Source organism: Zonotrichia leucophrys, chromosome 20 (genome assembly GCF_028769735.1).
Source record: "Zonotrichia leucophrys gambelii isolate GWCS_2022_RI chromosome 20, RI_Zleu_2.0, whole genome shotgun sequence".
In the NCBI taxonomy this organism is placed as follows: domain Eukaryota; kingdom Metazoa; phylum Chordata; class Aves; order Passeriformes; family Passerellidae; genus Zonotrichia; species Zonotrichia leucophrys.
This window is the reverse complement of record NC_088189.1, coordinates 13,297,807-13,323,970: the sequence shown is the minus strand read 5'-3', so window position 1 is coordinate 13,323,970 and position 26,164 is coordinate 13,297,807. Positions and strand designations below refer to the sequence as shown.

The following is a 26,164-nucleotide window of genomic DNA, read 5'->3' as shown; positions in this document are numbered from 1 at the left end:
GAAGCGCCGGCCGGGCCCAGCGCCCAAGCGCAGCCCGGCCCCGCCTCACGCAAGCGGCACCGCCTCTACTTAAAGCGCGCCGGGAGCTGCCGCTGCCTCCTCCTGCCTGCCGGCCACGCAGCTCCACCATGTCGGACCGGCTGCCCTACAAAGTGGGTGAGTGCGAGCCCCGGGCCGGCTCCGCCGTGCTCGGCACCGTCCTCGGGCCGGGGCGAGGGCGGTGCGGGGAGCGCGGCCTCGGCGGCTGCGGCGCCGCGCTGGATGCGGCCGCGGGGGGGAGGACGGCGGGTCCTGCCCGCGGCGGAGCCGGGCCCGAGCCCCCTGTGCGCTGGGGGAGCCGCCGCGGGGGAAGGGGGCTCGGGGAGCGGCACCGCCGCCTTCCCACTCGCGGTTGTGCCGCTCTCCCGGCCCGGCTGCCCAGTCCCTCCCCCGCCGCTCAGAGCCCTTGGCGGGAACAGGATTAGCTCCGAAGGTGAAAGTAGTTCCCATCCTGGGACCTTTGACTCATGTGCCCTGAAGGTTTTGGCGGGTATTTCTGTAGACCTGAAACTTCACAAAGAACCCCAGTTTTTATAAAGCATTGGGTGTTCCTTGGAGGCTTCATTCAAAGAACGTTGGTGTGTAAGGCTCAGATTCATAAATAATTTACCCTAGAGGCGCTGAACCTAAAACACTGCAGGATATTTTTAAAACAGCCCTAGTAAAGCTACCAAGCCCTTAAGAGGGGTAAGATTAAATCTCCTTTTCTTGATATATTTGTTTCTGTCGTCCTTTCGTGGCCTGTTTTCAGGCAGTTTTCAGTCCCAGTGGTGTACGGGCTGTGCTCCAGTCAGCTCTAGCACGTGGAATAGCTTCAGTGGCCCCAGTCTTCGTTCGTTCTGCAGCAAAATGCAATTAGTGTATCTGTATTAAACCCAGCAGTCTGACTCGGAGTTCTGGTGCTCTAAACAATCTGTGTTCACGAGGTAGGTGACAAAAAAAGCATCTGACTGTGGTCTAAATGGAATGGTGAACTTCTGAAATCTCTCAAAGAATCTCAAACCAAGTAAGAAGGACAGTCTGTGTTGGCGGCTGCTGCTGCAGAGGTGATGCAGCTGGGCATTACCTGCTTGACCCTTGTGTTGTTAAGGCTGGGGTTGGACATCCATGATTAATGCAGTGAGCCTGTCAGAAATCTCTCTTGCTCATTTTTTGCTGGACTTTTCTGCTGTAGATACTTTTTACAAAAGTAGAAGTAGACTGGTAACTAAGATAATTACAGTCACTTAAAATAATTTTTGTGGATCTAAGGGGAAAGGACTTGCAGCTTTGCTGTGAGGAACAGGAGCTAAGCTGGGTTCAGTTCCTGGTGCACTCTTAGGGAGCATTCTCAGTGTGGGAAGCCAGTGCCCTACAGCCAACCCCTCCCCACATGCAGGTCAGTACTGTAGAAGTCAGTCCCTGTAAGAAGTTTTGGGACTTTTGGGGAATGTCTGTAAAAAGTGCTTAAGGCTGTGGCTTACTGAATTCATGGACCTTGGGATGTATGTGCACTAGGTCACAGTGCACATATTGATTTATACCCTCTTGCACAGTAGCATGAGGGGCTGTTAGGTTTGGTCTAAACTTGTGTACCATAGCAAAGAACCAGGAAATAACTGGAATAGGGTCTGGTTTTTCTGCAACTCTGTCTCCCAGCTGTTGCTGGGTGTTCAGCTGTTGCAGCCAGTGCCTACCCACAAGTGTGTGAGCAGATACCAAGGTCTCAGCTATTCAAACTCTGACACCTGTCCTGCTTCTCTTGCAGCTGACATCAGCCTTGCAGACTGGGGTCGCAAGGCCATTGAGATTGCAGAGAATGAGATGCCGGGGCTGATGAAGATGAGGGAGATGTACTCTGCATCCAAGCCCCTAAAGGGCGCCCGCATCGCCGGCTGCCTCCACATGACTGTGCAGACAGCAGTGCTCATAGAGACCCTCATCGTGCTGGGGGCTGAGGTAATGTGGCTCTGAGCTTCTCCCTCTGCTCTTGGGTAATGCTCTGCCGGGTCACTGCTCCTGCTTATGTAACACCTTACGGAATCCTGGCAAACGTCTGTGCTTTTTGGATGAGGCTGCAATCTCCATGTGGATGGATTGTCTTCTCTCCTCAAGCAAGAAGCTTGTTCCTTGCCCTCAGCACCTCTGGGGCGTGGGGTGTGTGTGTTTCCTGTGGACAAGCTGCAGCTTTGCATGCCTGTTGTGCCTCTGGGCAGTGCCCACAGCTGCTCCCACGCAGCCATGCTGTGCTCGGGCTTGCAGTGCTGTGGCTGCTCATGCTGCAGCTCTAGGGACTGCCTCCAGCACAGATTAGCCTGTATTAAGAACCCCACTCTGCCCTGGTAAAGTCAGCAAAATCTAATGAAGTTTACTGAGAGCTCGTGCTAGCTCTTCAGCTGTGCAGGAAAAGAACAGGGGTGCACTGTGGCTTCAGGGACCGAGGGCTGGGTTCTCCACTGAATTTTTTATGTGACTAGGAACCAGTTACTTTGATCCATATTAAACTCTGAGATACTTAGAAGCCATTTACTGCCTTGTGTCCCATGCCTGACTTGCTGAATGAAGTTCAGACATCACAGCTGAGTGTTTGCTGTACAGGGCATGAGGAGAGCCAGGTATCTGAGCACAATCTGCATTGCTTGTGTGCTGAGCAGGGAGCTGACTGGAATTTGGATGGATTGTCAAGTATGTAAATGATCTGAAGTTCCTTCTTCCTGCAGTTTGCCTGCCCAGAGGTGCCCTATGTGGGATCCCTCTCTGGGAACAGTTAGGAATTGAGCAGTGTCATGCTGATTGAAAGGTGCTGGGAGAAGGAGGAGTTTCCTCCCTAGCAGTGAAGGTGTTTCCTCAAAAAGAGGAGGAGGTAGGTATGGGTGCTGTGCCAGGTCAGCCTGGGCAGGGTACATGCTGCTGTGCAGGTGTTCCCCAGCCTGTTCAGGGCTGTCCTGTGGTTGCAAATGGTGCAGTGCTGAAGGAGAGGTTTAATGTGGAGGTACACTCCTGGCTTTGTTCCAGCCCCTCCATGTGGAACTCCTGTCCCTCCGCAGGATTTAAAAGGAAGCAGTAGCCACTGAAATTTGGGAAAGCTCCTTGCTGCTCCTGTTGGTTGTTGTATCCCAGTATGGCTGGCCTAGGAGGCAGCTGTGTGCTTAGCTAAACATTGCCAAGCTGCTTTAAGCTGAGCATAACCCCAGATCAGTGATGTATGGGATTCATCCAAGTCATTCAGGCAGGTACCTGCAGAGACTTGGTTTCTTTAAGATGTGGTTGTACCTTTAAAGATGTGTGTTGCTGTGTCAACTCCTTGTCCTGATGCCTGTGGATTAGTTTAGGCTTTGATTTGAGTTCGGATTCAGCCCTGGTTCACCTGTTCTGTCAGAAGTTTGGTGCCAGGGAGGGAGGAATGAAACTGATAAAATCTTAGCCCATGTGATGAGGCTGTATCTCACTGCAGCATAGTAACCTTGGTGGCCATTTTTTGGCTGGGTTAATAAGGATAGAATAAATACTCTGTGCTTCATAATTTGTAACAAAAAATAATCCTTTCCATACCCAGTGATGTAAATACCAGGGTCTGAGCCTGTCAGGTGTTCCAGTTATTCTAGGCTCTATGTCACTACCACAAGTCTGTATCAAGTCTGAAGTGTAAACAGTATATAGGTATTCTGTATACTTTTAAATGTCATGACACCCATAACCTAAAACTGCACCTCTTCACCTCGGTTTTTGCAAGTTCCCCCCATGATGTCAGCTGCTGGTATGGGGGGAGCTTGCAAAAATCCAGGTGAGGAGGTTCAGCTTTAGGTTATGGATTTTGTTTTCCTGTGCTCCTTCCAGGTGTGTTTTCATGACAAGTGTTGATAGTGTAGGCAGCTTCCTACTGCACCCTTTACTTCAAAATGTCACTTTTTGATCAGGTAGGATGAGTATCTGGAAACAGGCTGGATGATTGTGCCTTATTGCCCTCTCAAGTTCTGTAACCAGTGAACCTGTGAATAGCTGCCAGTCAGCCCTGTGGGTAGCAGAGGGGATGTGGCTCTGGGATGTGGTGCTGTGAGCTGCAGTAGGTGTGCAGATCCTTTTCAGTGCAACTCAGCAACATGCTGTTGCTTTTCTAGGTGCCTGAGCCTAGTTATGAAATCTGAGGAAAACACTTAGCTCAGCTGGAAAAGCTTCCATGACTGGAACACAGAGTGGGAGGTGGGTGAGCATAATCTTAGAGAATGCCTGGATTGAGTGTAATGTTTCAGCTGCATTTCTGACCCTTGTGAGAGCCAGCAGGTGTGTTGCTGCATGTCCATACCCTCAGTGGACATTTGCTGCAGGGCTGTTCTGAAAATCTCACCTTTATTCACCAAAACTTCCCAAACCCACCCTGTTGGCACCCCTGAAGATCTGGAGTATGCTCTGGCTGTCTGGGAGAAGTGCTTGTGAGCAAGGAGGTGGCTGAATATATGGCACAACTAAAGCTCATTCACATTGTCTCCATGTGACATTTTCTCTTAGTCAGACACCCAGTTCTCACCTTATCTTTGTAGAGCTACTGAAAGAGGCAGGAACCTGCACTAATTTCCTTCTGCTCTTGCTCCCTTTTTAAGTCCTGTGTTTGCTAGAGAGTCCCTGATATCTCAGAACTTTGTTCAGCAAACAAAACTTGGTTGTTTTCCAGGTACAATGGTCAAGCTGCAACATTTTCTCCACTCAGGACCATGCTGCAGCTGCTATTGCAAAAGCTGGTATCCCTGGTAAGTTTTCCATGTTCTGGTTTGGCTGAGTTTGGCTGTACTGCCTGTTCCTGCTAAATCAAACTGTACACATGAAGATCTTCTGACCAAGCTTGAGGATAGAAACAGCCTATCAGAAGCAGTGGTTTTTACAAACCAGGACATTTGATTCAGGCTGTGTTGCATCAGCCTGTGCCCAGGTCTCCCAGCAAAGGCTGCTGTTGGGCTCTGCTAGATCTCATTAAGATGATGGAATGGGCTGGGTGATGAAATGGAGTGGTGTGTAGGTGTGTGCAGCTGGATGTGTTTGGTGCTTTCTAGCAAGCTCTATGCTAAATAGGCATTGGGAAAGGTAAGGGAACTGCTATGTGCCCTGTCACAGTGACAGGGTCAATACCCAAGATATTTTTAGGCTAGAATTAGCCCAGCTGTGTTCCTGCTGTTCCTAATATCTCTTAGGTGCTGTATTAGGACGCTGCTGTCTTGTTACTCTCAGGTTCCAATAAGGAGCAATTCTTCATGGACCATAAATACCTGAAGCTGTCTGCTGTGTAACTCAGCTGAAGGAAATGTAATCCTCAGTGCTGGGAACTGAGCCCAGCTGTTGGCAGAGGCTAAATTTGGTTTCTGGCAGTCTGCTTTGGGAGGGGGTCTCTCATTTCTATTATAATTAATTATTGGCACAGGTCTTTCACTAACTGTGGCACATTCTGTGGCAGCAAAGTGATCCCTTCATCAGCTCCTTTGGCGCTACCAGCTTCAGGCATTGCCTCTGGTGTGGGATGTCAGAGGGCTGCATGGGATTCTTTAGACATTGGGTTGTCTTCCTCACTGCTTTCAGCACCCAAAACTCAACTGAAGAGCCATTTACAGGTTGAGTGTTTGTCAAAGTGTGTGGCCATTGCCATTTGTATCTTTATTTTTGGCACGTGCTCTTTTTGTTAATATTGTGCCTCACGTACTGAATTTATGAGACCCTGGAGGAATGCTGGTCCTCTGGCTTCAATATGATATCCTGACACACATTAATTCAGAATGGGCAGCATGATTGGCACTTCATGGCTCAAGCAGTTTTCTGTGTAAACAGTGAAAAGATGACAATTTAGCCAAATGTTGCCCAGTATGTGTTTGAGTGGCTGAGTACCTCTGAGGGTTGAGTACAGCAGGAAGACAGTACAGATGCCTGGAAAGAAACAAATCCTAGTGGATGCAAGATGCCAGTGGTGGCAGCCTGTTGCTGGGACTGTACTGACCTAGAAATAAATACATCCTGATTAGAGCAGATGAGGCACCTCAGCTTGGATTTTAGTGCTGGCCTAGAGAGACTAGAATTTAAACTCAGAGTTGGTAAAGAGTTCATATTCTGCTGCTTAGCTCATGCTGAAATCTGGTCCCTGTTTTCTGCTGTGCTAGAAAATGCTGTGGTTGTGTATTCATTTATCTGTATCATTGTGTCCAGTGGTTTTTTCTAACGAGTGGGGTGCTGTGGATGTGAGTCTGCTTTAGTTTGCTTTGCCTTCTCCTTTTTAACATGGAAGAGGAATAAGGAGAACAATGAAGTCTCAAAATTTGACCATATTTGTGGCCTGGAACAGTGATTATTCTGAGATCTGTTTTTCAGTACAAACGTCCTTGCTGGCCTGCAGGCACAGATAATCATCTGTCTGTCAGCTGCTACTGGGAGCTGCTGATGAAATCTTCCTTTGGCTGCTTCACTACATGCTGAGTAAGAAACTGGCTAATGGTTTGTGTTTGTTCCCATGCAGTGTTTGCCTGGAAAGGGGAGACAGATGAGGAATACTTGTGGTGCATCGAGCAGACCCTGTACTTCAAGGATGGGCAGCCCCTCAACATGATTCTGGATGATGGTGGAGATCTTACCAACCTGGTTCATACCAAATACCCACAGCTGCTGAAAGGTGACTTGTGTTTTGCTTTGGCAGGCACAGTGCTGCCTGGGAGGCTGTTTGGGTGGGGGGTGTGTAAAAAGAGGTGGGGGAAGAGGACAGGCATGTGCAAACAGGCTGTGAAAATTCCTTACAGTTCAAGACCAGAATCTCTTACTGCAGGAGCTGTTCCCACCTCTGCTCTGTAGCTGCAGTGACCTGTCCTGGCCATAGTTCACTGGGCCCATTACCTGAGAATGACCTCTAGGTAGTTCTGCTGTCATGCCAAAAGCTTCCTGGAAGAGGGCTGTGTTCTAGAACAGCTCAGTGTCTGTTTGCAATTAACAGTTTTACATTAATGCATTTCTTACCCATTGTCTTAGTGCAGTTTTGAATGAAGTCATGACCACCTGTAGCCTTCTGTGGAAAATGAACAGTTTCTATCTTAAATACTCATTCAGTTTGTCAGTGAAGATGCTGATGAAGTCAGGGACTCTTGCTTTGATTTACCTTCAGTGCAAGTTGGCAAAACTGATCAGTGTAGTGTTGCTAGCATGTGTTAATGTGAAAGATTTCCGTGGAGGGAATTTGACATGAGCAGGCTGACCTGTGCCTGGTGAGTATGACAGACTCTCCTTAGCTCTGCCAGTGTCCATGAGCTGTGCTGCAGCAAGATGTGTGCCCAGGGTTGTTAAGGAGCACATTTGGTATGGGATGTGAAGGGAATTGGGTGGTGATACAGAGGGGTGTGTTGGTGCTTTTGTAGAGGGGAGGTTGCTGTAGAAGCCTGGATCAGCTCTCCTCTGACTCATGCTCTGCTTCAGTAATAAGATAGGAAAAAATCTGAAGGTGGCAGACTGTGAATAGGGCTGTTGGTGGGGAGTCTGGGGCTTTGCTCCTCATCCATGTGCTGCTGTTAAGGGCACCAGAAAGAGGGAAACTTTCTCTGTGACAAGCCTCACTTTGTCCTTCATCCTCAGCCCAGTGTCACTCATAATCCAACACTCAACACCTTTGTGTTATTTAAACTGATGGAAGGTTTGCATTGGTCTTTGCTCAGCCTCTCTTCCATCAAAGGTCTGGTGCTTCCTGGGTTGCCTCTTTATGATATACATGACCTCTTTTCCCATGTTTGTTACCCAGGAATACAATTGGTCATCCCTCTCTGTCTTCCTGGTATTGTCAGAGGCCAAAGAAAGTATTTCCCATGTTCATTCTTTGTTTCGCAGGGTTGTTTCCTTACCATGTACGCCTTGGTTGGTGTCTGTTTCCAGAGGTACTAGAGCTGAGCTCCTTTCACACTTTCTGCCCTCCTGTTGTCCTTCTTTATCCTCTCCAGCCCTTTTCACCTTCTTGCCAGTCTTGTGCTCCTGGTGGAGAAGGCACCAGTATAATACAGGGCAGTAGGACAATGGCTCTTGAACTGTCTCAGGTTTTGACACACATGTGTAGCCTGCCTCTGATAAAAAACACCCCTATCTGGGTTTGCTTCCTAAATTCGTAGAAATGACTCTTCCTCTGGGGTTTTAAAAAGTCTAGGGAGGATGCAATATCTGTCAGTGTTTCCTTTCCCAGAATGTGTGGCTGTCTGCATTGGCTGTAGTTGAAAAGCTTCTTGCAGTAGTTCAGTAAATTAAGACTGATCTCATCCTTTGTAGAGGATGACAAACCTGCTCTGTTTTACTTTCCAGTCCATTGCTCCTTGGAAACAGAAAAACTTCCAGAATGGGATTCATGGAGTAGAGTCTTGATCTCCTTAATCTGAAATCTGTGCTTAGCCTTTTACTGCAAAGTCTGTTCAAATGAAGAAGTGTAGCATCCAGTTTTGGTATCTTAGAGCTAACAGAGGCTAATGTATCTTAAGGGCTTGTGGGGAGATCTGACCACTGTGGAGGTGGAATGAGAGTGACCCTGGCAGAGCATGCACAGCATGAGGATTGTGAACACAGGAGACATTTTGGCATGAGGCAGCTGAAAATGCCATTTGCCATTTAAAGGCTGGCTAAGTTTTCTGGGTTAATTTCAGAGGGAATTGTCTTCCATGCTTCAGCTGCTTCTCATTAAAATAGTTTGGTCCTGGTGTGCAGCTAACAGTTGAAAGTAGTAATCCTTCAACTAGGAGATGAGTTAAATGTGTATGTGGAACTGCTCAGTAGGCTGCCTCTCTCCTGAAGTGTGCCTGCAGTTAGAGGGCAGAATGGCCTTTGTACTGTTGGCTTATTCCATTAAGCCAAATACCCTTAATACCAAGATAAATAAAGGAAGAAAGAGGGGAAACAAGAACTGACCAATGGGGAAAGTCATCTGTGCAAAAGCCCTGTGTGGGGAAGACTGAATGAGCCAGTGATTTGTGATTCCATTTGTGATTCATTGATCAGACTTGCTCAGGTGACAAATACAGGTCTGAGCATTTGACAAGGTTGTGTCAGTTTAATTCAAACTTGTCCTTGCTGCAGGCCCTTCTCTGCTCTCCTGTCACTCAGGCATTGACCATGAGTGATGCAGCACTTGGGGCAGCTGCAGAGTGGTTTAGAGCAGCTGTGAATGGCACCTGGGGCAGGGCTGGGGTGCCTCCAGGGAGGGGAAGCTGTTGGCATATGGGATGTGAGGTCTGCTTAGTGGAAAGACAATCTGCTAAGCTCAGGACTCACCTGGAGAGCCTTTGAAGGATGAGGAGAGTGTCTCTTATTTGCCAGAAGAGAGAGGGCAGGTTTGAACTGGAGTTTCTGCTCTGACCTACAAAAACTTTTCTTCAAGGAGGTGACTGTCCACAATCCAGGCAGTTGTTCTGGAAACTGATGCTTTTGGGAGACTGTTACAGATCCTCCACTTCACTGTGCACAGGGCTGCACTCTGAACTTTAAACTCTCCTTTTTCCTCTAAGCAAGCCATAAATATGCCAAAGCCTGAATGCATTCCCTCAGCAGGTGACCATCAGGGCAGAGGGGCTGTTGAGAGCTCTGTGGGTGGGTAGAAGTGGTGGGGATCAGTCAGCCTAATCACAGATTGGTTTGGGTTGGGAGGGACCTTTTAAAGGCTCTCTAGTCCAACCTGCCTGCAATGGGCAGGACGTCTTTAATTCAGGTTGCTCAGAGCCCTTTGAAGATTCCTAGGGATGGGACCTAGAGCACTTCTCAGGGCAGCCCATTTCACCCTCATTGTTAAAAAAAAGATATATTTAGTCTGAATCATCCTCTTTCAATTTAAAATCATTCTCCCTTGCCCTGTTGCAACAGGCCGTGCTGAGAAGTATGTCCACATCTTGTAAGCCCACTTCAGGTATTAAAAAGCTGCAGAGCTCTCTGGAGCCTTCTCCAGTTAATCAGCCTTTTCCCTCCTAGTGCTGTTGGTCTCATTTCCTTCACGTGCTACAGAGTGGTCTGGGGAGCAATGGGAGAGTCTCATGGCTCAGTCTCAGGCTGCACTGGGGAATCTGTCAAGAGTTCTGTTGTGAAAACCATGTTGAATTGCTCTGAGTTTCCTGCCTGGGCTTGGACCAGCTCACGGCTGGATTTTTTGAGGAGTAAAGATGGATTTGGACCAGACTTGGCATCTCTGAGTGAGCAGTGCCCTGGAGCCAGGAGGACCATTGTGTCATGGGGTGACATCACCAATTGGTAAAAGGAGGGGGTTGGCCTGCCCTGCTATGGGCTTGGGCAGCCTCCCCTTGAACACTCTGTGATTTTGGTCACTGCAAAGTAAGAAAAATGTTAAACTATTAGAGAGTGTCCAAAGGAGGGACACAAGGATGGTGAAGGACCTTGAGGGGAAGCCATATGAGAAGTGGCTGAGGTGTTCAGCAATAATTTACTGGAACTATAAAATGAGGATTTTGCAACAAGATGCATCAGAAAGCAGCAAGAATGGGCCCCCCCAGGAGGGGGACAAACCAGAAGCCGAGGGGGCCCCTGTGCAAGCCATGCCCTCACTAGCAAGCTACAGTCCCTCAGGGTGCAGAGAGGAGCCATCAGCAATCCTGGACAAGGAACCAGCTCCAGGATCCATCCAGGGTGCACCAGAGCTGGTAAAATAGTGGCGAGACATCATGGTCAAATTTCCATCATTGGGGATCTGCAGATGCCCTGTGTTCATTTGTCCATCCCAGGGCAGCTGCTGGGACAGCACAGCCCAGGGTTCCCCATCTCCAGCTGGGGGACCAGGGATGAGCCTGGCTGCATCCCAGAGCCCAGGCAGACTCTGCAAGTTTAACCAGGACTGGAGTTTGGGGAGGGTTGATAATGCCTTGGGGAGGCAAGGAAGAAGAGAGCATGGGTTTGTCCACAGAAAAATTTACTTTAAAATAAAATGAGCAGAGAGGGAAAGAAGTGCAAGAAAAAGTCCTGACAATGGCACTGCAGGAGGAAATGTTGAAACCCAGTGACACACAGTGAGGGAAGAATGGAGGCACAGTATCAAGGATTTAAATGCTGTTCAGGGTGAAAATCAAAGCTTGGGCAGGACCTTGAGGAGCACAATCCTTGCTTTGGTTCTGAGTGTCCTGGGGTGCATCAGGCTGGCTGGGGGAGGTGACAGTCCCACTCTGCTCTGCACTGGGGTGGCCCCACCTCGAGTCCTGGGGGCAGGTTTGGGCACCACAACATAAACAAGATCTAAAGGTGTTGGAGAGTCCAAAGGAGGGACAGGAGGAGGATGAAGGGTCTTGAGGAGAAGCCCATGAGGAGCAGCTGAGGGCACTTGGTCTGTTCAGCTGGAGGAGCCTGAGGTCAGATCCCACCAGGGCGGCAGCTCCTCCCGAGGGCAGCTCTGATCTCTGCTCTGGGACAGGGACAGGGCATGGCTGGAGCTGTGCCAGGGAGGGTCAGGCTGGATACCAGGGAAAGGCTCTTCCCCAGAGGGTGCTGGCACTGCCCAGGCTCCCCAGGGAATGGGCACTGAGGCTGCCAGAGCTGCAGGAGCTGCCAGGGATGCCCAGGGTGGGGCTGTTGGGGTGTCTGTGCAGGGCTGGGGCTGCCATGGCTGATCCTGGGGGTCCCTCCCAGCTCAGGACATTCTGTGCGGGCCGGGCTGACAGCAGAGGGCGCTGCGGCGCCGCGGAGCGCGGCCGGGCCGGGGCCGCTGCTGCGCCGATCCGGGCCCCCTTCGATCCCGTCCCCGCCTGCGTCCCCAGGAGCCGGGCAGGCACAGCAAAGGTGTGCGGGCGTGTGGCTCTGAAGTGCGTCCTCTGGTGTTCCTGCTGTTGTTCGAGGGTTTTCATCTCTTCCCTGCTCTCTGCTAAGGGATTATTTAATTTAAGCCTCTGGGGGATGCAGCCAGCACCTGGATGGGCTGATTTACACAGCATTGACTCCAACTAAGGTGAATACTTTTACTCTTCCCACAGGAATTAGAGGTATTTCAGAAGAGACAACCACTGGTGTTCACAACCTGTACAAGATGAAGGCCAATGGGACCCTCAAAGTGCCAGCTATCAATGTGAATGACTCTGTCACCAAGGTAATACAGACAGAGCCCTTCTGCAGTGTTCTGCTCTCTGACCAGCTTGATGTTGGGATGTTGTCATTGCCATGAGAGTATTCCTTCTCTTGCTGAGCTTCTCCTGATCTGGTTCTGAACAGAGATTTCTACCAGATCCTAAAAGCAAGGCCTTGATGTCATTGTAAATGCCCTGTTGTCAGTACATCAAGGATTTTTTTGTATGTGAGGACATCCATTCTTCTGCTGTTTAATGATGTGAACACACTTTTGGAGATCATGACTCCTGGGCACAGTCAGTACCTGTGGCAAGGAGCCTGTCTTCACTCTGAGTAGGTTAAAGTCTCTTTAAAGGTTTCAGATACCAGCTGGAAAAGAGAGTGTGACCTCCTTGAGCTTGTGCTGGTAAAGGTTGGTTGGTTGGTCAGCCTGTGGCTGAGAGCAGGAGGGAGATATTTATCCCTTGCTTAGCTTTAGTACTTAGCTTCCAAGATAAACCCTGGTGAATTGAGAATGAAGTGGAATGGTTTTTAAAGGGTGGTGGTGTTTTTTGGCTGCAGATGAGTTATAGTGGGAATTACAGGTGTACTAAAAGTTTATGCATATTGATGTTTTTTAAATCTAGGTACTGACTTTATTTCAAGTTCCCATACAGACATTGTCCTGTTGGGTTGTCAGTTCTCGTGTTTGGCCTGCCTTCTCTGCAGTTTGCTGTCTCCTTTCTGCTCACTAAGATGCACCTGACACTTCATAGGTAGTGGGCTAGAGTCCAGTAATGTTGAAGGAAGTTTTTCACTTTCTTTTCACCCAGATTTGTACCACTTGCATAATAATTATTAATACTGTTTGGTGGACTTGGAAATTCAGATGTTTCTAACAAAGCCTCTTAAAAGGATTTGGAATTCTAGTGCTAAGCAAGTGCTTGTTTGCAAGTATTGTTTGGTATTTACACAGTACAAGATTTGTACTAACCACAATAACAGATCTCTGGGAAAATGTGCAACTGAGCTGACAAATTCTGCTCTCCCAGTTTGATATTTCCAGTTGCTGCCAGCTTCCTGTGCTAATATTTGGAGAGACAAGGCAGGCACAGCAGCCAACTCTGTTCTTCCCCTCTGCTACTCAAATGTGTTTTGAGTGGGGCAGATGTCTGCATCCAACACTCTGCTCTCTTACCTGCATGGGAATTCACAGACACTGGAAGGCTTTGACTGCACTTGGGGGATTTGGTGATGAGGAATCAAATCTGACTGACCATGCTCTTTTCCTCCATGCTGCACAGAAAATCTGCAGGACTAGGAAAGAGGGACACCAACTGGTACTAGCTCTAGAATTTGAAGAATTGGTAACACAAAATTTTCTGATATATTAATGGCAGCTGTGCCTCTGGTAATGGTTATAGGCACTGAGTCATGAACTTCTGGATCTGAGGTATAATTTGTTACATTTTGGCCACGAGCAGTTTATCCCATTTCTGTTCACACTTACAAGAACTGCAGGTGTTGTGGGTGTGCCTTCCACTAGACCAGATTAGTTCCTCTAGGAATTTAATCTTAGGATTGCCTGTAGCAGTCAGTGCTAAGTAAAAGCAAGGATTGGTGCCCTAAGGCTGTAGAAAGCCAGGACAGGCTTTGAGACCAGAATTTTGCTGTCAATAGAGATTTTTTACTATTGCTTCCTTGCAGTACTAAAGCACAGCACAAGAGTAGTAGCTTCTTTTAAAACTCTTGGTCTCTGTAACTCCCCAAATAATCAAATCTGTTTGTACAGCCCCTCCTCCTGGTCAAAAGAAAAGGCTCCAGAAGAAGGAGCATCACAAAGATTAGCACAACAAGGTGTGTTTGAGTTTAGGAAGGTGTTCAAGGGGTGAGGTAGTATTTGATGCCTGACTTAGGTGGGCACTTTTGATTGGAGGGTCTGGCTGTCAATGTCAGTGTTGCAGTAGGAGGATGTTGTGTGATGGGGCATTAGGAGATGAAATCCAGGTGGTCCTGGTTGCAGTGACCATTATTGTGAATGGCTGCTTGCTGAATCTTTCTAAGTCTGAGCAATAATGAGTGACAGTGGGGAAGGATGTAATTGGGATCTTCTGGGGCTGCAAGAACCAGTTGCTCCTGTTTGATGTGGGCAGCTTGCTGCTCTGCAGGCTGCATGTGTCTTGCAGAGATAAGATGATGTCCTGCTGGTGTGTTTTGCCTTCCTGTGGCACTTGGTTCAGTTCATTGTCTGACAAACAGCAGCAGGGAGCTGATGAACATCTGGTTTAGGAACTCAGACCTACATTGGTATGAAAGACACTCAGGTTACCTCTAAGAAGTCTTTAGCAAGTCCAAGCCCTGGTCAGTAGATACAAGGTATTTATGAAATGCTTCTCACCATGTTGATGCCTATGTTTGCTATAACTCCATAGACTGAAACTGGATGAATAAAAACATCTAACCAGGTTTTCTCCTTCCTGTCCCTCACGGTGGTTAAAGTATTAAATGACTCTCCTAGTACTTGCACATAAGTCCATTTTCTTTCTTTAAGGAAATGCCACTTGTGTGGCTTTCATCTGTTCTGAAACTGCTCTGTTTTCTCCCTCAGAGCAAGTTTGACAACCTTTATGGCTGCAGAGAGTCCCTCATCGATGGCATCAAGCGTGCCACAGATGTCATGATTGCTGGGAAGGTGGCAGTGGTGGCAGGATATGGGGACGTGGGCAAGGGCTGCGCCCAGGCGCTGCGGAGCTTCGGAGCCAGAGTCATCATCACGGAAATCGACCCCATCAACGCGCTCCAGGCAGCCATGGAAGGTGGGAGCTGAGCAGAGCAGCAACTGAAATAATCAGGGCAGGAGATCTTTCTCCTTTTTAATGCCTTTATTAAAAAGCAGCTCGGGTGGGAAGAACTGATGTGTTGTGCTCACGCCGCTGCTGCTCCCAGGAGTGACTCGGAGGAGGAGGAAGAGTGCAGCTGTGTCCGCTGGTCTGCAGGCAGAGCTGGGGCTTCCATCCTCATGAGAGCACCAGGAGATTTCAGTTTGACATTCGAGGTCCTCTTTCCAGCTGTCTTTTTAGATTAGGGTGAGGGGTAAAAAGGGTCTTAGAGGACACTGGATTCTGTTCCTCATGTCTAGACATTACTTTGGTCCCTCAGTTCTGTGTTGGCTCGGTATTTTTAGTGGTTTTTGCTAGGTTTGGTGAAGAGCTTCTTCATTTGCATGCCAACTTCATTGTCCCCTCCTTTTCACCTTCTTGGGTGCCATCCTCCAGGAAGCAGCAGGGTGCCCCTCAACAAAAAGGGGAATTCCCAACCATCAGCAACAGGTAGTTAACAAAAAACTATTAACAACAAGGTGATTACAACAACAAACAGAACTCCACCCTGGCAGCAACTGGCCCAACCCTGAACTCTGTAGCCTTTAAAAAAAATGGGCAACTTTTCTACTCATAACAGCAGCTGGGGCATATGACAGGGTCTGTGTGTCAGTGGAGAGCAGTAAGTGAGAGCTGGCCAAGAAAGGTGCAGTGGATTTCAGCCCTGTCCCTGCTGAGGTACAGCTGAATGCAGTTTAACTGTAGGAATTCTTTCCTTGCAGTTAGGGAAGGAGTTTGTTACTTGAGGCCTTGAAGGTGTGTTTGGAATCAAGGATTCAGAGACTGTGGTGGTGGGGGGTAGGGCTAAGGGATTGTCCTTGAGTTGTGCAGTTCTAATCTCCAGTGTGGGATAAGGCTTGACTGGAATTAAAACATTAAAAAACACCAGGCCTTACCCTCGATAGGTTTTTTTGAAGAGCAGTGCCATGCTCTCTGTCTTTCCAGCTGAGCCCAGGGCATGCTGTGGAGCTGAGTGCCTCATGTCACTGTGCCTCTTGGTACCAGTTTATCCCATTTGTGTTCATACCTGCCAAGAACTGCAGGTATTGTGGGGACACTTCTTTTGCAAATTTGACCCTCTGAATCCCGTCTGACTGCTGTGCCAGACTGTACCTCTGGACACTGAATGCACAGATCCACAGATTTGAAAAGGGTGAGGGATAGATGGTTTTTGTGCCATGTTGCTGTTTAGCAAGACCAGTGTCCCACTAACTTGCATCATTTCTAGGCCAGGTGTGGGCAGAAACATTTGACTCATTCTTTCTCTGTACTTTTCTACTTCTAGTATTGTGTCCCACTTGTTAATAAATGTTGGTGGTTGTGTAAAGAAGTAACTTTTTCTCTTTTCAGGTTATGAAGTTACAACCATGGAGGAGGCCTGCAAAGAGGGCAACATCTTTGTCACCACCACTGGCTGCACTGACATTGTGCAGGGCAGGTATGGCTAAGACACTTGCTTTAGTAAAAGCATACCTGTACAGTTAGATTTCTTTTCTAAAATACATTTATAACCTGTCAGCAGTGTGGTTAGGGTTAGCACACAGTCTGACTTCTGGACATCAGAATTTAGCATGAATTTAGTGAGAAATTACGTCTTTGGTCAGTTTGGTTGGGTGTTGCCACGTTGCAGTTTTTCCTGACTTATGGAATGTAATGATGGCGAAAGCTGCAGAGAGGTGGATTGACTTTTGGAGAGTGAAGGCATCAGGGCTGAATTCTGTGTTAGGCCAGACAAATGTGAACAGAAGAGGAGGCAGGTAAAGGTTGAAAGTGGTTCCATCTGTGGGTGCATATCAGCAGCTGAAACCAGCCTGTTCTCAGTGTACTGCCCTGCAGTGTTTGGTTCTGCTTCTTAGATCTCAGTTTATAGCCCCAGCTCCACACAAACTCCTTCCTTTCTTTGCCATGATGACTGTACATGTTGTAATGGAAGATCAGATTAGGTGGGAGGAGATGTAAAACTGCTGAGAGCTTCAAAGTCATGAAGAAAATGATTTCTTCTGTGCTAGGAGAATAACTGCAGGTATTTGTTTTGACCAATCAAACAAAAGGTTATTATTTTCCATATTGGGAAAATACTTTCTCTCCAGTAAGTTTTTATATCTTTGGGAAATGTCCTTCCCTAGAAGCTTGAAAGTCTTTTCCAGTAGATTTGCCATGCCTGGAGGAGTTACCAGCCCCACACACCTTGTGAGAGTCAGTGCAGTTACTGAGCTGGGCACTTGTCAGAGCTGTGGGTTGGAGCATCTGCTGAGGGAGAAAACTGTGTGGATTAACTTTTGATACAACTTTTTTTATTTCACAGGCACTTTGAGCAGATGAAGGATGATGCCATAGTGTGTAATATTGGCCATTTTGATGTGGAAGTTGATGCCAAGTGGCTGAATGACAACGCAGTGGAGGCAGTGAATATCAAACCTCAGGTGAGGCAGCCTTTCCACAGGCTCTCCTGGAAAAAAGCCAGTAGCTACTCAGTGTATTTTTATTTTTCTAGAGAGTTTTCTCTTCAGCTTCTTTAGTGTTTCTAGCTTTGTTGGAAGCCACTGTTGCTCTGGTCAGAATGCAGATTCTGCTGACCTGGGACAAGCTGCACATGATAGTCTTGCGCTGACATGAAAAAAATTGTTTCCAGCCAGTGCCCAAGGCCCTCAGGATGATCTCTGGAGAGAGGTGCCTGATATGGGTACATCTTCCTCCATGTGTTCCCACTTTCTTGAGAGACAGGAGCCTACCCTTAGTGTGGTTGTAGAGACAATTAATTGCATCAAGTCCATTCAGCTTTGATGTTTGGGGCATGAGCAGGGGATATGCAAATGTGCTTGCTTCAATAGCCCTGAGCTGGAAACAATGCCATAGCTCAGCTTCCAAAAGCAAGGTAGATGAGAAATACAGAACAGGCCATTAGATACCCTATAAAACTTAAGAGCAGAGCCCATAAATTGCCTGGTGCCTGATCTGAATCTCCTCTTGTGGAGCTGTTTGCTCAGATACTGCTCTGCAGAACAGTCATGGTCCTAAGGGAATCTCAATGGAATGACTTTTGGGATTCTGTCAAGGTTTGAAAAAATTCACACCTCTTTGTTTTTAAAGTGTGGTGTGCTTTTTTAATCTACTCTGAAATTGAGGCCTCAGGAAAGCCTACCTGGTGCTCTGCTAAAGTTGGGTTTCTCTTCCAGACTTGGTGGCTTCATTTTAGAAACCTTTGTGGGCAGAGCAGGCAGGATGTTTAACCCTTGCTCAGCTTGCATGCCTGCCATGTATTTGTGTTAAGCTATGGCTGAAGCTGCACAAGGAAAATCAGAATCTGAAAATTTCAGCTTTTCAACTGTGTGCCTTGGAGCAGAGAAACAAAATTGAACTAGATCAAAACTGTGTTGTCACAACAGCATTGAGGGAGATCCATAAAGCAAACCAGGGTTTATCTGACTTGGTGAGGGACTTCTGGTTGCCTTTTGAAGGGGAAGTGCCCTTGCTAATAGCAGGATTTTGGGACAGGTTTTGTGCTTTTTAGTAATACCACACCCAAACATACCTCTCAGATCTCCATCTGCCCTTCCAATTTTCATAACTCCCCTGTGGCTTGTTGGCCACCTCCATCAAAGTCTTATTAAGCACCTGTGAAAGGTATGTTGGGTCACTTTGCATGGCCTTAACCAGGGCTGGAGTTACACCCTCAAGGTCTCACTGTGTTCAGGTTTGTTCTTGCCTATGGCCTTAGTAGAGCTGACTCTGCTCAGCAGCTCTTCTAGAGGAGCCCACAGGCACCTGCCTGCTTTCTGCTAGCTCAGGTTGTTTTAAAACTAAACCTTGAACTGATTGAAGAATACACATTGTTGAAGATTTAAGTGGGTGTTAATATGGCACCATACAAAAACTCCCTGCACAGAGGCAGTAAATCCCTTTTAAAATACTTTGCTTTGAGGGGCCAGTCTGGCATTGATGACAGAATGTAGTAAGGTGCAATGTGGTCCCAGGTGTGAAGATTGTAACAAGTTTCTGGTTAAAAAAAAATTAAATTACCTTTTGAAAAGGATGGAATTGGGGTCAGGGTTGTCCATATGGATTAATGCTGAAGAAATCTAACTTTCTAAATACTCAGATTTTTACTAGAACCTGGCAGCTTCTCTTCTGTATCCAGAAGCAGAGAGGGGAACATAGTACAAGAGCATGAAAGTTTCAGTACCAGTGCTGGCCTGATTTAAGAGATGTTTAATACTTTAATAAGAAAAACATCTTACTGTGCCGTTGTGACTGATGCGTGGCTTTCAGAGGATAGGTAAGGAGGAAATAGGCTTTTTACTGAAGAGCTGGCAGGTTGGTTTGGCTCTGGGTTTGCACTGCAGCCCTGCTCAGCTGTGTTTCAGTGTCAGAGACTGACCTGCAGCACAAACTCAACTTGGGAGGGCAGGGAAAGGACAAGGCCAATGAACTTTGGCTTGTAAGTTATTCCCACATAATGGGAAGGGAAGTGCAAAGCAGCCAGAAAGTTCAGAGCCAAGTAAATTCCAGTGGGGAAAAAGGAGGAGGCATTTGTCTAAGTGTGGAGGGGAGCTTATTGCTTGGATAACTTGAATTCTGGAGCAATTTATTGAGTTTACAAATCAGCCTGTTCTGTCTGCTTGTATATGAGATGGGTTTCCACAGTGCTGACTTAAGCCTCAGCTGGTACCACTGCTATTTTGTACTTATTTTACATTAATTTTACATTTTCTGTGTTCCCCTTTGCATTGAATGACTCCTGTCAGCACAGGTTGCTGAAGGTGTGGGGTTCTATGCACAATCCAGCTGTCCAGGAGCAAGTTATGTGGATATTATGTAAGGATATAAGATTTTGACACCTAAACCACCCAATTCAGACTTCAAAACTGAAATGCTACTTTAACTGCTCAACTGTCTTTCAGTAGTTCAGTCTGTAAATGCAATGTTTGTTATGAGTAACACTGTAGCTGTTCTCAGGATTTTTCATGTTTTGCTTCCCATCTGGTTCCTTCTTTTGTTACTTCCTCCCATATGGTGTTTTTGGGTGCACTGAGCACTGTCACTGCTGGTCCACAATGGAAAATTGGCATCCAAAATAACTGTAGCTGCTCAGGGGGGGATCATTCTTATCCCACCTGCTGAGTCAAATACCTGTTATAGAAAACATGGTTTGTATTGGATGGCTCTTGGCATCTTGCTGAAGTCCTGCACAAGGATGATTTTCAGAAGACTGTATTGTTAAAATTACAGCTTCATCACATGTGGCTTTTAACTTATAGGCCAAAGCTTTAAGAACAAAATTGAAAGTTGTGTTTTACTTAATATTAAATGACTTTTAGCTTCTGAAATTTAAATACAGCTGTGAATAAGGACCCTTTTAGGTCTGTCACAGTTGCTCTGCTGTGCTAGCAGAAGATAAATGGTCTGAAGCATTAGGCTTTGTCAAAGTTGGTTGCTGATTTTGTTTTAAGTGTTTCCAAAGTGTTTTACTCCCAAATGCTTGGTATGAAGTGAGCAATAAATACCAGTTAACACTGAATATTCTTGTGACTTATGGGCCATGCTGGTGTCTCATTATTGCTTTAATATTGTAACCTCCTCTACGGTGAGGGCAGGGCGGAGAGGAGCTAATGAGAGGTGCAAAGGAGAAGCAGAGTTTAATTTAACATTGCAGGAGTCCAGTCTGGCCCAGGCAGTTGGGGCACATGCTGAGTGACATTATCTCCTGAGCTGTGTGGGACTCTGTCTCCTTAGCCCATCTCAGCCTGGATTCTGTGTGCAGAGTCCTGCTGTCCCTGAGGTGGACTGGGGAGGATCATCCCAAGAGCAAAGCAGGGTGTACACCAGGAGCCAGGACAGCTGTTTGTTGTGTGTATTGGCCTTGCAGAGGTGGGAACAGTTCCAGGGGACCCTCAGCAGGCTGAGGGCTCCAGCTGTTACCTGTGTTAGATGCCAGAGCTCAGGACTGCTGCATGCAGAGGTGTTCCCTCTTCCCAGTCACCTCACACCAGTTGTGACCAGTGGGTGCAGATGAACTGGGATTTACTGCTAGCAGCACATTCCATCACAGCTGGCTGGGACTACACTGGCATGTGGAAAAAACAGGAGTGTGGACAGAGCTGGCTAAGGGAGTGCGGGCAGAGCTGGCTAAGGGAGTGCGGGCAGAGCTGGCTAAGGGAGTGCGGGCAGAGCTGGCTAAGGGAGTGCGGGCAGAGCTGGCTAAGGGAGTGCGGGCAGAGCTGGCTAAGGGAGTGCGGGCAGAGCTGGTTAAGTGAATTTGGAGAGCTGGTGAAGTACGAAGCAGACGCCGAGATGTGTGTGCTGTGAAGGCCAAGGTTGCTGCAGGCTTTGCAAACACCAGGGTTGGAGGGAGGGGTGTCTGTGTTACACCTGAAGTGCTGAGGGGCAGGGAAGCCCCCTGAGCCCCAGGTTTGCCCCGTGCCTGACGTGGCCCTGCTGCTCCCACAGGTGGATCGCTACACGCTGCGCAACGGGCGCCACATCATCCTGCTGGCCGAGGGCCGCCTGGTGAACCTGGGCTGTGCCATGGGCCACCCCAGCTTCGTCATGAGCAACTCCTTCACCAACCAGGTGCTGGCACAGATCGAGCTCTGGACACACAGTGACAGATATGCTGTGGGGGTGCACTTCCTGCCAAAGAAGGTGAGTGACAGCCACACAATGGTGCTGGTAAGGAGGGCAGCTTCAGGTGTGGCTTTGTTGGTGCTTGAACTCATTGAAGGTTCTGGCCTTCAGAGGATGTTTGGAGTGCTGGGTGTGAATGGGCTGTTCTTTTGTGTGCAGGACTGGGACTTGCCTGTCCTGTGACAGAACATCCAGGCACTTCTTGCCTTCTCTAAGGTGCTGGGAAGCCCTGTGCTGCCTCAGGGCAGTTGGAGAGCTTCTACCAACCAGCTTGCTCCTTCTACAAACCTGTCTAGCAGCAAAGGGCAGAGTTGAAGCTGGAGTGAAACTGAATCCCTTTTACTGTGGTTGATAGAGTCCTGATCCCATTTGCACCTGAGAGAGCTTATCACAATCTGGTCTTAATAACGTCACAAAAGAGTAATGACAGATTCCCTTAGATTTCCCTTTAAACTTATCTCTGTGTTCTTTGTTCTTGGGAAAAGTCTGGATTGTGTCACAGCTTGCATATTCCTTTTAGAAAACTTAACATGGTTTTAATTTTCCAAAACAAGACTGAGAATTTGAGATGGTTCATGGAAAAAGATGCTGGAGTTAAATCCCACTGCTTTTGCAGCACAACCAAGTGTGAGAGTAAATGTGAAAATACTTTCCATTTGGGAAGTAGAATGTGTATGTTCAGGCTTATTAATGAGGTGTTTCCTGAAGAACTTAAGTTTACAAACTCATCAGTTATGGATCAAGCAAAGCATACCAGAAATGCAGTGCAGGAGTAGATCAGCAAACTGCCACAATTTTTGTCTTCAAAGGAACAGTCCTACTGACAGTTCTTTTGAAAATAGATCCCAGTGTTGCTGATAAAATGTGACTTCATCCTCTCACTGAATAACAATTTTTAGTAAGCATATTTGAACTGGAAATACATAGAAATGAGAAGTAATACCCAAAGCAGTTAAATATGAATTTGCCTGTTAGGGGGGAGCATATGGCAGTGATCTCCTCAGGTTCGTCCACTGTGACAAAACACTTTTGACCCTCTGTGCCTCACAGAGGGCTTTATTCAAAAAATAAAGCAGTCACCTTGTCAGAACCAACAAAAGAACTTTCTGTGATAATTTTCTGGGTTAATGCCTTTCCTTGTTCTGTGCAATTGCTCTGAGGTCCAAATGCAAGACTTAACAATTACCAAGTACCTTACCCTGCAGTTCCTTTGACTGCAAGAATATTGCTTTGATTGGCCATTACAGACCTGCACACATTTCTGCAACATGTGTTCCTGGAAATCCAGGAAAACTCTTGTCTCTAAGCATAAATCTGTCCTGCTTAGCTTTGATTTTTAGGTGAGAATGTCTGCTTACCTTTGTCTGAATTTGTGTGTCTCTGTGTCTAAGTCTTGAAGTCCCCAAGCTGAAACAGCTGTGAAACAATTGATCCCTGCTGCTGCTTGAAAACCTCATCTGGGAATTGTCAGGAACTCCATTCCTTTTCCAGTGGGTGAAATCTGTCTTAAATTCACTGGAAATACACCTGTCAGAGCTTCACATGTCTGTCTAATCAACCCGATGAGAATACAATTTCTGATCCTTTTTTTGTTTCATGACATCCTGACAGGATGTACTAGGCTTAAATACTTGTTTCTCTTCTAAACACAGACCTTCCCCTTAGGTTTTCTTTCTTTCATGGTTTGCCTGGCTCTTTGGTGGATTTCATGGTTCACTGCCACCATTTCAACCATTTCCCCTTAGATTTCAGGTTTTGCCTTGTCACCTTTGGCTGTGCTGGTTCCCCGTGGCAGGTCCACAGTGGTCACTGTGAGCAGGCTGAGCTGCAGTGAGTTACCCTCTGTGCAGATGGAGCTTTTTACCTGGCTCATGGCATGGCATTACTTCAGAGTAGTGGCTTTGTTACCCCGAGTCTTGGAGGGGGAAATCCAGGACTTGTTTTTGAATCATTTAGGCTCTGCTGGTTCACAAGCTGGCCCTTGATTGTTTTGTTGATCTACTGCCCTTCAGTTATATTGCAGCCTTTCATGTCTACTAAAGTAATATAAAGGAAATATTGCTGGTCTTCTCTGTGCTGCTGGGATTTAGACTTGCCTTGTATCTGTTTCCTCTGCAATGATTGCCTGGTTTTTGCAGGAATTACAAATGGTCAGACTTGTCCTTGATCCCTGCTTGTGCTGTCCTTTCTCCCTCTGAATATCCCCTGTGGCTGTACATCCCCCTGACACAGCAGCTTGGTCACAATCCTCCTGTTTGTTTTCTGACTCTCCTGTACCTGCACTTGGAGCACTTAACTGCCTTCTAACATTGTACATTTTTCAGTTTCTTGAGTTTACATATCTGCTTGATACCTCAGGGATAAAGAAATAATCTCAGCCTTTCTGTGCTTGTGTCCTACAGCCCACCTTGGTTTTATTCTTCATTCAGACAATGCCAGTGGATACAAGTAGTCTTGCTGAACTGGAGATTCTGGAGTGAATTCCATTATTCATGTGCCCCTAAGATGGGATATCTGGAGAGGGCAGGAATTTTTTTCCAGTGTTAGGACTCTCATAATACTGCAGGATGACAGTGTAGTATGTCCAGGTGTTTTTGTAGTGGAAACTTTATAATTTCACCAAACTGGAAATTGTTTTATCTGAAGAGTTTGATCTCTGTTCTTTGCTTGCTGGATGGATGTGAATGTGTAAATGAGATTGAAATGGGTTTGATTATATAAAATTTTGTTTCACTTAACCTGACTCCCTCAAAAACACAAGGCTCTTCCATGTGAGTGCAGGTCTGTGCTCAGACAGATGAGGGATGTTGGCAAGAAGAAAGCTGTGTCAGGTTAAGTCCCCCTTGTTGCTGCTGTTGGTTTGCACATATTCATTCTCCCCTCTGGACTGTGACTTCATGAACTACCAGAACTCTGTTCTGATGCTTTTATCTCAATGTTTTGTTTTCCAGCTGGATGAAGCTGTGGCTGCTGCTCACCTGGACAAGCTGAGTGTGAAGCTGACGAAGCTGAGTGACAAACAGGCCAAATACCTGGGCTTGTCCAGGGATGGGCCCTTCAAGCCAGACCACTACAGATACTGAGCAGGTGGCACTGCCCAAAGACCAAAGTGCAGGGATACAACCTTCCAAAGCTCTTGTGTGTGCTGGGCTTCTGAGGACAAGCCTTTTGCCATTTTCCTCTCAGTGCTGCACAACCCCTCCCCTTACCAGGGAGCCTTCAGGGCCCTGTCAGTGGATGAGGGTCACTGACTCCTGGAATTAGAATTGGTTACTTAGCTAATGTCACAGTGAAAAGGATGCTATGCACCTTTTGTTGGTTTGTAAAGCTCCAGTGAGGGGAGCAGGACAGAAGGTGGCTGAATGAGAATGTGTATTCTTGCCACACGAGTGGCTGTCAGCTTTGAGCAGCTCACCATGGGGTGGGGAACGGTTTCTGCAGGGAGATGCTTTTGCCATGCCCTGCTCCAATCAGGTAAATCCCAGCAGGACACTGGCAGTGTCAGGCCCTCTCCACAGCAGTGCCCTGGTAAAGTGCATATTGTGAAACTGGAGGAAATAGGGGGGATAATGGGTTGCTTGGTCTCCTTGCTGTAAAAGTAACTCTGCCTCCTGTTCAGAGATTAGAGCTGGAGCTTTTTCCTGGGTTTACTTCATTGGTTTTGGTCAGAACCAAGACCATTTTGTGCTTCTGCCATACCAGCTTGAGGAGGGGTGAGGCAAGAAAGACGTTTAGCAGCTTTCAAGAGTGTTGGGAGCAGCTGAGGAGCCACTGAGGGGATCATTGGGTTTAGGGGCCTTGTTCAATCCTCTGCAGACACCAGCAGCACACTGATACCCCCAACTTGATTTCTCTGAGTTGTCATGTCTGCTGTATCATGTTTGTCACTGACTTCAAGTGCTTTTATTAAAGATCTGACTGTGGCCTGACTTGTTTTGTGCAGTGGGATTTTTTGGGGTTTGCCATGGGTTTGTTTACCTTTGTGTGATCTTTTAGCTACTGAAAATATTTGATGTACCCACGTGGGGTGTCCTCAAGGCAAAAGCTCTTGCTGTGGCTGCTCTGCATCTTGTGCTGGGGCTGGGAAAAGCTGCTTCTCAGGAAATATATGAAGGGCTGAATCTTACAGGATAGTCACACAGATTTATCTCCATATGCCATGGAAGCTCTTTCTTGCCACTGTCCTCTTCAGTCCAGCATTGCACTGCAGATCGCCTCTGTTTCTGGATGTAAGAAGGTAAAAGTTTTAGAATGATGTTACAAAGTGCTTGAAATTCTCAGATTCATGCCCAAACCTCAGTGATCAGTTGGAACAGATGGTGGGGGGGGAGTGTGAAGTGTTGGAGGAGGAAACAAAAGAGATGAGTAAACAAGATGCTGCTCAGTCTTCAGCTTTTTTCATGGTTTTGTTTTGCATTGACCTCTAAAAAGCACCAATTTGAACTGAATTAGGGTCCCCATAACTGACTCCATAATCATTAATGGTGATTATCCTTCAAGAGACACACAGCAGTTGAGTACTCATCTGAATGTAGGTGATGTGCCCCTTGTGCTTGTGGCACAGTGACGGTGGAAAATGTGGAAAATGTCACTGTGGTAGAACAAGTGCAGTAGGAAAATAA

General features: G+C 47.2%; 1 protein-coding gene across 1 annotated transcript; it reads left to right on the top strand.

Moving 5' to 3' along the window:
• Positions 1 to 17: 17 nt before the first annotated feature.
• AHCY (adenosylhomocysteinase) lies at positions 18 to 25,471 on the top strand. The gene is made up of 10 exons (XM_064730030.1): positions 18 to 156; positions 1,787 to 1,977; positions 4,688 to 4,763; positions 6,509 to 6,661; positions 11,970 to 12,082; positions 14,648 to 14,855; positions 16,269 to 16,356; positions 17,224 to 17,341; positions 21,366 to 21,560; positions 24,494 to 25,471. Exons 1-10 carry the CDS (start codon positions 129 to 131, stop codon positions 24,623 to 24,625), a joined length of 1,302 nt encoding a protein of 433 aa, XP_064586100.1. The 5' UTR covers positions 18 to 128; the 3' UTR covers positions 24,626 to 25,471.
• Positions 25,472 to 26,164: the final 693 nt, after the last annotated feature.

Coding starts and splice junctions, on each gene's coding strand:
- AHCY (XM_064730030.1), top strand. CDS start 129: ATGTCGGACCGGCTGCCCTACAAAGTGG. Junction 4,764..6,508: donor TGCAAAAGCTGGTATCCCTG/GTAAGTTTTCCA, acceptor GTTCCCATGCAG/TGTTTGCCTGGAAAGGGGAG. Junction 12,083..14,647: donor TGAATGACTCTGTCACCAAG/GTAATACAGACA, acceptor TTTCTCCCTCAG/AGCAAGTTTGACAACCTTTA.